Source organism: Maylandia zebra, linkage group LG23 (genome assembly GCF_041146795.1).
Source record: "Maylandia zebra isolate NMK-2024a linkage group LG23, Mzebra_GT3a, whole genome shotgun sequence".
Taxonomy (NCBI): Eukaryota; Metazoa; Chordata; class Actinopteri; order Cichliformes; family Cichlidae; genus Maylandia; species Maylandia zebra.
The window spans coordinates 24,049,074-24,059,890 of record NC_135188.1 but is presented as its reverse complement, the minus strand read 5'-3'; the positions used below and the strand labels follow the sequence as shown (position 1 = coordinate 24,059,890).

The 10,817-nt window shown below is 39.1% G+C and overlaps 1 protein-coding gene across 1 annotated transcript; it reads right to left on the bottom strand.

Moving 5' to 3' along the window:
* Window positions 1-4,180: 4,180 nt before the first annotated feature.
* mylz3 (myosin, light polypeptide 3, skeletal muscle) lies at window positions 4,181-7,115 on the bottom strand. Its single transcript, XM_004562569.4, has 6 exons — window positions 7,025-7,115; window positions 6,631-6,658; window positions 5,234-5,377; window positions 4,982-5,152; window positions 4,800-4,877; window positions 4,181-4,711 (listed from the first exon to the last, which is right to left on the bottom strand). Exons 1-6 carry the CDS (start codon window positions 7,025-7,027, stop codon window positions 4,683-4,685), a joined length of 453 nt encoding a protein of 150 aa, XP_004562626.1. The 5' UTR covers window positions 7,028-7,115; the 3' UTR covers window positions 4,181-4,682.
* Between the last annotated feature and the right edge of the window lie 3,702 nt (window positions 7,116-10,817).

Sequence of the window (10,817 nt, the reverse complement as noted above, 5' to 3'; positions counted from 1 at the left end):
TAAAACTTGTCTTACTGCACTGAAACACAAGCACCAGAGGCACTGTACATCCTGAGGGATTGTTAACATTAGGAAACATCTAATGCACAGTCCAGAATGGAGATGTTTCATTCAATAATCACACACTTTTTTATGTTATTTCAGTTTAACTAGATGATTCACACTTTTTTGCCCAACAGAAAATGGTCCAGACAAGTGGGCTGGTTTAAGAAACCAAAAACAAACAAGTGAAATCTGGTGGTTTATTGAGCTTTATTGATCTTCTGCAGTACCAGTATGTTCTCAGTATGCTCTTTGACATTAAAAAGGAAAATTGTTGCTGGATGACTGAGAACCTTCACAGACAAAATTGTTACTGTTTCAAAACGACTCAGGTATACCTTCCTCTTAAAAAGTGGAGAAAATCTCATTCAGCTCTCATGAAGTTTCATTTTACAGTCACTGGAAAGATCTTTCAGTGAATGTACAACAACTACATATTAGGACAAGTTTACAATGTAAATTGTTCCATTTTTCCTGTCACATGGTGCAATATAGAGAGATAGAAAAGAACATTTACTCTTTGACTCAAATTAGGCTGATGTCATAGGCACATACAAACAAATATTAATGATCATTCTGTTATAGCATGAATATTGAAAAATAAATCAACAATAATTTTTACTCTAATAAAGAAAAAAATATTTTTAGTGGGGCAAAAGTCAACAATGGCTGAATGGCTTCTTATTTAAATACTGCAAATTATATGTAGCGATCTTTAAAATGCATCGGCAAAAACAGAGCACTTTAACTTTAATATATCAAAATTTGGTTGATCTCTTTTGGGGGAGCATTTGGTGTTTCTGTTCTTTTGTGAGTAATTTATTCAGTTTTACACACACACACACACACACACACACACACACACACACACACACACACACAATGTTATGGTTCATTTTTTTCCCCCCACTTTGTTTTTTTCTCTCCCTTTGTATGATTTTTAATGTTTTATGTCCACTTTTAGTGTTGGATCTACATGGACTCTCTATGGTTTTTCGTGCTGGCTGGATCCTTTGAACGTAAAAACAAATGAAGGAACCACTTTGGATCAAATCCAGCTGAAGTCTCAGTTTTAACTGTTACAGTCCATAACCGTTACTTTCTGTGTAACATTCATTTGAATATTAAATAAATTGTATGAATATCTTTCAATATGTAGATATCTAGGAATATCTTATTTTTAGAGAGAACCAATATGACAGAAATATATTTTTGTAAAATTTCAATTTAAAATCTCATATATTGTATGTGTGTTTGGTAAGTAATCTACAGTTAGATTAACCAAATTAACCTTAAATGAGTGCCAATAAAATTAGAATTTTTGTTTTTTTTTAAATAGCTGATAGACACTATCAGAGGTGTGGACTCGAGTCACATGACTTGGACTCGAGTCAGACTCGAGTCATTAATTTTATGACTTTAGACTTGACTTGAAAAAATGTTCTAAGACTTGTGACTTGACTTGGACTTTTACACCAATGACTTGGGACTTGAATTGGACTTGAACCGGTTTACTTGAAAAGACTTGATATTTTACCCCAAATATAAAATTTAACATGCATATTATATAGAGATTGAAAATGTGACGTCATTCACGGGTAGAACCGCAAAGGATTCTGGGAACTCGTGGCAAGCGGTACTAGCGCACGCAGGCTTTCAATTGAAATCAGTTATACAGCGATAAAAAGAAACACAAAAATGTCAAGAAGCTGTTGTATTATTAACTGCAATAGCCGGTCGCATGACAGCCACGAGAAGCCGACGGGTAAAGAGATCGGTTGTTATCGGATTACGTCGTTGAAGAGAAATTGTTCAAGCCATGTTTCCGAAGTAACAAAGACGCGACGGATGGCCTGGATCACAGCCATTCAAAGATCAAATATAACGTCCCAGAACCCTCCAGCTCACAGGTTAGTCTGCTCCAAGCATTTACACGAAGGTCAGTGTTTTTTAGTAGTTAATACGTCATTTTCATAACATAATTAGTGATATAGGTTACAAGCAAGTCTGGCGCTGAACAGAAATTGTTGCGCTATGCTCCTTTATTTATTGTGCATAAATAGTGAATTGTCCTGACACAATATTGCGTTTCGCTTCTGTTATTATGGTACATTGACAAAAACATATACTTTTATTCACAGGATAAAACAGTTGTTTTGTATAAATGGTAAATGGTAAATGGCCTGTATTTATATAGCGCTTTACTAGTCCCTAAGGACCCCAAAGCGCTTTACATATCCAGTCATCCACCCATTCACACACACATTCACACACTGGTGATGGCAAGCTACATTGTAGCCACAGCCACCCTGGGGCGCACTGACAGAGGCGAGGCTGCCGGACACTGGCGCCACCGGGCCCTCTGACCACCACCAGTAAGCAACGGGTGAAGTGTCTTGCCCAAGGACACAACGACCGAGACTGTCCAAGCCGGGGCTCGAACCGGCAACCTTCCGATTACAAGGCGAACTCCCAACTCTTGAGCCACGATCGCCCCATCACTAATTGCCCAGTGCGATTACAGCATACAATATTATTGTCACTGCTACATTTCTGTGATGCTACCAGAAATTATTTCCACTACTAATTAATTACCGTTGAGCTCAAAGGTCCTATTAATAAACAGTTAACGAATGTGTATTTATGACGACAATTTGTGAGACTGGTAAACTTATGATACGTACGATGGTCTTTCGTTCTACACGGTGCATTTCAAGGTCCTGCACCCATCCGTCGGTAAACTGTACCTGGGCTTGTTGCAGTGACCTGAAGTTACTAAACTTCATGAGTGTATGCACTCACTCCAAGAACCGTATGATTATAAATATGCATATAAATATGCTAAGATGAGATAGCTGACTTCATCTAACTAGCAAATGTTGTCCAGGCTACGTTGGTGATGCAGTTCTTTTTAATGTGTATGATATTTTTGTCATGCGATTTTAAAGCTGGTCCTACAACCGCATCCAAGAATGACATGCAGCGTATCTCAGAACTGTCGGTGAAAATTATTCTTGGAGCTAGGTTTAATTGAGCTGCATTTTAAAGAGGTGCAATTTCACAATTTGTGTATATTTTCTAAGTTCACTATTTTGTCATGTGTTGAGAAAAACACAGATTTAAAAATTACATGGTCTAATATTTACATTTAGCATAACTGCAACATACTTTTTTCTTTTTTTTTTTTTAAAGACTCGAAAGGACTTGAAATTCAAAATTTCAGACTTGTGACTTGACTCGGACTTTTACACCAGTGACTTGAGACTCGACTCTGACTTGCCTGACATTACTTGAGACTTGACTTGAGACTTGAGGATAAAGACTTGAGACTTACTTGAGACTTGCAAAACAATGACTTGGTCCCACCTCTGGACACTATTTTATTATTCTTCATTCTGTCTTATTGACTTTATTGTTTTAATGGACTAAAATTATGTTTTATTATATATTGCTAACAATTTTGCTTGTACTGTTAGCTAATAATGTAAATTCTAGTTTTTGTTTCCAATTCAGTAGCTAGCTGCTATAGTATAACTACTATTGAAATCCAATTTATTTAGCTAAATTTTTTTTTAACTGTGTCCAAACTGTTATGTGTTTCCACTATAATGTTAGCTAACAATAGAACTGCTAGCTACATGGAAGTATCCCATAGCTTTTTCATAATTTTAGCTAGCTACCATATTACAGCGATCACCCCAGTATATCTAGGATAGATTTTTAGCTGTTTAATCATTCTTTGCTCACTGTACCCTAATTGTTAAAAAATTGAACAGTTGAACAATTAGACTGTTGTATTTTTATTCCATAATTTTAGCTAATATACATTTTTGCAGAATTATTTACAAACTGATTATTTTAGCTACACATCGGTGTCCATTATTGTTTCATTATGTATATTTAACAATTTTATTGTTTATAGTTACTTGGCTATACTTAAAGCTAATTCTTCAGTTCTTAATTCACTTTCTGACCCTTTTCCTTTTTAAATGTATTTAATAATCTATGCTTTCTTTTTTGGCTCTATCTTATTCATAGCCTTTTGTTAAGCATCAACTTTTTTACATAAATTTCTTCAATCTGAGACCTGCAGTCTACAAAAGCATGTGGGCAATGAAAGATCAAGAATCAACCCAGATGGGATGTACGTTGGAAAAGTTTATTCTCAAATGAAGAGAGTGAAAATAAATACAACTTTTCAGGGAAGGAGGGAGCTCTGGCGCTCTGACCACAACCATTCTCCAGCACCTTTGGCATTGCTGGGCCAGTGATGGCGTGACTGAATGAGGTGGCGGTGGGAATGGAGGGATCTACCCTCACTTGATGAGTGGTCACCCCTTTTCCCCCGTTCCTCACCCCATGTGGTGAGTGGAGACGCGCCCCAGTGGGGGGAAGTAGAGGCCGGGTGATGGAGGTCTACAATGGAGAGGTGATGGCGATGTCCCAAGAGAGGAGGGTGAGAGACGAAATGGAAAAGAAAACAAAATAAACAAAATGAAAAAATGGGCGTGCTTCAACATCCCTTGTACATAGTCCTTGTCTTTCCGTGGTTGGTCTTTGAAACAGTGTAGATGTCACGAACACTGTGGGGCTGTCTGTAGGCGAGCTACAGTTTCTTCAGCACTCTCGCTGCTGGCCTCTTACACAGACATGATGTGCTTGACGAAAGCTGCAGGAAGAAGTTCAAATATTTAGCTTCCTGGAAATTCAAAAAAAAAAAAAAAAAGGAAGTGGAATGGTTTGAAGTCCGGTCTTACCCTCATAGTGCACACTGCCGTTCTCGTCCTCCTGGCCGGCCATAAGGGCATCAATCTCTGGCTCGCTCATCTTCTCTCCTGTGGATGCACAACGATCCATGTCAGGGATATGTTTCCCATTTCACTCACTATTGCATGCTAAGCAAACTATATGTGTGTGCTTCTAAATTTAGGAGGCTCACCCAGAGTGGACAGCACAATACGCAGCTCAGCACCCATAACTGTGCCATTGCCCTCCTTGTCGAAGACGCGCAGACCCTCAACGTAGTCATCATAGGTTCCCTTGGGTTGAGCGTCGACCTCCTTCAGCATAGGCAAGAAAGCGTCGAAGTTGAGCCTCTTGTTGGCCAAGTCTGTTGATAGCACACCAAATTATTACACATACCATGACACAGACTGCTCTTTTGTGTTAGAAAAAACAGTTTATGTCTCACCGTCAGCAGTTGGGTTGCCCAGAATCTTATTAACGGCCCCGTTGGTGGGATTCTGGCCCAGAGCACGCATGATGTCAGCCACCTGGTTGTAGGCCACCTGGCTGTCACCAACTCTGTCAAAGAGACCAAAAGCCTCCTTGAAGTCTGGCCAGGAGGAGAGAAACAAAGTTGAGTACAAGTTCTTCAGGACTTATAGTTAAGACTTCAACAATAAGGAAGAATTAAAACAAAAAAGTCTGCCAGAGTCTTTTTTCTTGTTCCATCCAAATGGTATAATTGATATTATTTTTATGGCATGACATCCATGTTTTCTTTGCTGTGTTAGATCCATCCCCTTTGGATTTCCTACTCTATCTATTACAGTGTTACTACTAGTCATCTATGTCAGTTGCACAGTGCCACAACGTAGAGGAAGATTAAAGACAGTAAAAGCCACATAATTCTGTCATTGTTCTCAGCTAATTGAGAGGGACAGCTGTGAAGAGGAAGGCACCAACTGGGGGCCCAGACAATGGTTGGCTATGTCTGTGAATCCCACCAGGAACTCAAAGTGACCTTTTTGACAGATTAATGTGTTCGTGTGGCTTCTGAACAGCAGTTGTACCCTTCCACCACACTCGACCCACCCCGTCCTTCTACATTCCTGCCTCCACTTGCATTTACAGCAACATTGCTTGCAAAGTGATACACCCTGACAGAGAAACGCAGGCCATTTAGAGACATAGCGACATGGCCCCCCGTGCAGTCAAAGCCAAGAATGCTGACTGGGCCGTAATTAACACCGTAACTTGGAAAGGAACTTAATGTTAGACATATAGTATAGCTGTACCAGAATGTGCAGAAGCAGCACTAAACAAATAAGCCTGATTGAAAACGTGTTAAAGGTTTGCCTGCAAGTCTAGGATACACAACTGGAAGAGTTTTAACTACACAAAAGTATCCATGTCCAAATGGGGACCCCAATATATCCCATAGGGCATGTTTATAGAGGACATGTCTTTCGGCAGTTAAACAAAAAAGGTATGGGGTGATTCAGATTCTTGTGTAAGCTGATGCCACCAGCACTGCATCTTAAACCCTGACCTAAGGATTAACGCCCCTCCTGAATAAGGACAATGGTGACTTGCAAGACAAGGCTGAGAATAGACATGTCTGAAATCTTTCCCGACAGCTGGAGAAGTTGGTAGAATGGCATGGCGCTCTTCATCCTCTGCTTCCACTTTTCTAGCACTTTAATCAGATTAAAAGTTCATCTAAGTAAGCCTGGAGCTACTCTGAGAGTTTGGTTCGTGTGACAATTGCAAAAGCTAGACGTAAATACCTACCAGCACATTGATTGAGAGGTTGGTGCCTTCATATATGAGGCAAAATTTCTCTTTTTCTTTTTCTTCACTTACCCTCAATCTGGTCCGGTGTGAACTCAGTCTGTCACATTTGAAAAGGCACATTAACAAATACACAAACACACAGAATACAGAGAAATAAAGAAAAACAAAATGAGTATATCCAGCTTATGTAACTGTCCAAAGGATTCTGAACACATGATGGATGCTGAAACTCTAAAACGGCCTCTTTGCATTAGAATATTAGCCTTTTTAGACATTAAACATAGACATGTGAATGCATTCCAAGACTCTAGTCCTGGGTGCCAGTCTTCATTTTGCCTCACTAGCAAAAGTCTCAGTTTTGGGGTCATTATCGAGCTCATATCCAAACCAATTAAAAGGAAAAAAAGGTAACTCCATCAGCAATGCCCCACCCAAAAGGTCCAAAACAGAAGTTCGTACACACCATTTTGGAGAGCAGGAGCTGGAGGAGATGAGAAGCTGAAGTCCCAAGACAGTGTGGTCCTTAGCCATGGTCAAAGCACCCCTCTTATTTATTCCGGGCATGTGATGTCACATATGCTAATGGGCAGATCAGATGACACATTGGAACATCTTTAACTTTCTTAGGGCAAACGGAAAGGAGAGCTGTACGCCCTCGGAGCAGTGGGATTAGGCCTTTAGAAGGGGACAGGGCTATTTTTAGAAGGCTGAAAGAACGGTTGCAAGATTTCAAAGAGTCTGTGAATGCATTACAATTTCAACCGAAATGCTTTTGGCAGCATTGACACTTAAGACTTCTCTCCTCTGGAAAGAGATGTACAGCTGGTGAGTGAAAATGCAGAAAACTCAGCTTCCTTGAGGCTCACTTGAGGAGGGCTCCAGGTGTGAGGAGCTCATTTACAGGGTGGTATTTTTAAACAGCCCCACTGCTCCTCCTCTTATGGTTAAATAACAGAACCGGGCAAAAAATCGTTTGAAAAGTTCACTCCATTCAGGCATGTGTTAAAAACATTGACACTGAGTGGCAGATAACCTGAAAACAACAGGTTTTATAACAATTCTAAAGACCTTAAAAAGATCTGCTCTCACAGCGCTACCCTCAGAATAGGACAAGTAACAAATAAATTCATAATGTGCAGATTTGCTGGCTTCAACTAACTAAAAATTGATCAGTTTGTCCATTAATAAATAGGCAAATACACTGGAGCAAAGTTAAGCTTACATAATGTAGGTTATGTTATTAAGAACTACATTCATAGCACAATAAATGACGTTTTTAAAAGTCAATTTCATTTCCATCTTCAGCAGAGCTCTCCAAGGTGCTGACAGCGGAACAGAAAGAACCAATAAGATTAATCTTAATAAATGAATTTCTTGATGCATTTTTTGATGTAACAAACTTAATTTAAAAAACTGGAAAAAAATCTAAAATCATTACCTGCGATTCTGCGAAGTGCAGTTTCATTTTTCAAGTTATTTATAGCCCACCTATTACAAATCACAATTTCAAAGCATCAAGGTTATCCTTACTTTATGTAAGTAATAGTAACTAATCCTCATATACAATTATTACCCAACAGTTTAGATTCATAGATGCATAGAGATTCTTTTTAATCGTTTATCTGTAGAAAGCATTTTAAAATTTTCTTTTATTGTCTGGTGTTTCCACTCTCTGTAGGCTTTGTAAACATGGGCAGTAAGAGGTCAGCAACAGCATAGTATGTGCCAACTTTGGGAGTCATGAGTGATGGGACGGGGCGAGACATTCACAGAGACGTAACACACAGTCATCATAGTCAAGACAGCAGTACACCAGCTTTGTGAGGACCTCGCGCCCCGAGGTCGTTTATACCTTGTACAACTCTGCTGAACACATCCAGGTGATATTTGTTATGATGTGGGATGACATAGATGTCTTTAATGTCTGTAACTGTGATATTGTTGTTGTGGTTATTTGTCTGACAGTCGCCCCGAAGCACAAATTTCTGAAAGGATAAATAATAAATCTAATTGAATCAATCCATCCATCCTCCCAACTCTAAGTTGTGCTGACATCTGTCCGTCCATCCGTCCGTCCGTCCGTCCGTCCGTCCGTCCATCCATCCAATCCAATCAGTTCAGTTTGGGTAGAATTTGACTCTTGGTTCGAATTAGATAATTAGTTTGGTATCACAGGGCAGAACCACAAATGAAGGTACGAGATAGTGACCAGACCCTAAAAGTAAACAGTTGGATAGTAGGTAATATAGCATCATAGCAGCTACATGAAACAGGCACAAAGAAGGCAACAAAAAAAAAAACCAATTGAGAAAAGGAGGCAGAAATAGAGACAAGACAGGGAAAATAGAGATAACAGGAGTCTTTGATTGGTTAGAGGCTGTCAGATTCATACGAATCTTTCATTTTTTAAAATAATTTGTTCATTGCTGTCTGTTTAGAGGGACGCCAGTATTGACAGAGTCCTGATATGCTTTGATTTCAGCTGCTCTGCCTTTCTCTTTAAAAAGGCGATTATTGGATTCAAGTCTGACAACATACTAGGACAGGTTGTAGTGTGATTCTGGCAGTTTCCTCATTGTTCTGTTAGGCATCTGCAGACTGGGAGCCATCCTGTCAACCAGCATTTTGGTATATACACAATCTACCAGTCTTCCCAAAACCTTTCACATGGTAATCGTCTGTGGACCGCGTGCGCCCAACTTTCAGAAGTCTTCTTTTGGAATTCTTTAGCAAAATTCAATCTTGTAGTTTTCCTTTAAAGAGCCAGCAGTGTTTTTTCGCTTAGGGTGCCGTCCATAGAGGATGGCATTATGCTATGTGTTGTGAGCCATTTCCATTTATAAACCCTGTGCCAAATCTGAAGCGCTAGCTTTCTTAGAGCTAGACTGTGCAAGTAATGCACTGCCCATGGTGTCATTTTAGGAGGTCAGTTGCTGGTTAGCACGATTATTGCTGCAGCTGTGCTTTGACTGACTTTCTGTCGGTGCCCAGTCTTCTTGTATCCTTTTTCCATCCTTAATTTAGATTGTTCAGTTCCTCTGGCAGTTCTTTTTCTATTTGGAACAACACATAGGTCCAAACAACAAGGAGGCTCTGGTGTTCACAGGTCATTTTATAGTCATGTTCATTGGTTCAAATTATGTCAGTGATAACTGGTGTGCTTATTGCTGGTTTGGTTTCTGCCTCAGGGCCTGTATTGTCAGTACAGTCTTTCTGGTATAGTATTGTTCTTATGAAAGTCTACTTGTCAACTTGACAGTACCATTGATACAAACTATTATTTCAAATATAAAATGTTCTGAAAATTTAGAAAGCTGTGAATTTCATAGAAGAAATCTGTTTGTTTGTTTTTTTAGGTTAAATTTATGCTCATCTCTGCTGTCACATACATGTGACTCCACGTGGGTAACAGCCTAGAAGCAGTGATCCCTGTGTGTTAACACTGAGTGTTGTAGAAGGCTCAGGGCAGATTGGTTTAGGTGAGGGAGACTATATATGCCTGCGTGTTTCATTAATATAAACTTATTAATGAAAAATATGCCAATTATGTATAAATACCAGCTACAGTACTGTGCAAAAGTCATTTATAATACTTTGCTTCCAAGGAGCGAGACTTTCTTGCTGTCAGTTGGTGTTGAGCAATAGGTCTCCAGTGCATATGGTGTGCAGGATATCCTTAAAAGATTTGAGGAAACTGGAGTCGAGGACCAAAGCAGAAGTGTCAGGCCTGAAAAATCAACTACAGATGGACAAGATTTAAAAGTCATGTCCTTAAACATCCAAAGAAGAGCTTTGAATGTCCTTCAAGAAGCCTGGAGAACTACTCCTGAAGACGACTTAAAGAAATAACAAGAAAGCCTGCCTAAAATAGTTCAGACTGTACTGAAGAATAAAGGTGGTCACACCAAATATTGACTTTCAAGCTCGATAGAATTGTACAAACTCTGTTTTTGCCTTAAACACCGGGAATTGAGGGATGGAACAAGACTTTTGCACATTACTACATGCTTATGATCTTCCTTAAGTACAACCAGTTGTAAGAATACAGCAGATTTCCATAAACATTTTTTGGCCTTTTGGACAAGTGTATATATATATATATATATATATATATATATATATATATATATATATATATATATATACATACACACACGATTGTTAAAATAGAATAAATGTTTTCTCTAAAGTAGGTCCAAAAGGAAGGAAAGACACTTATAGTGCTGCTAGGCTGCCTAAGTTGTCATCGTCTATGT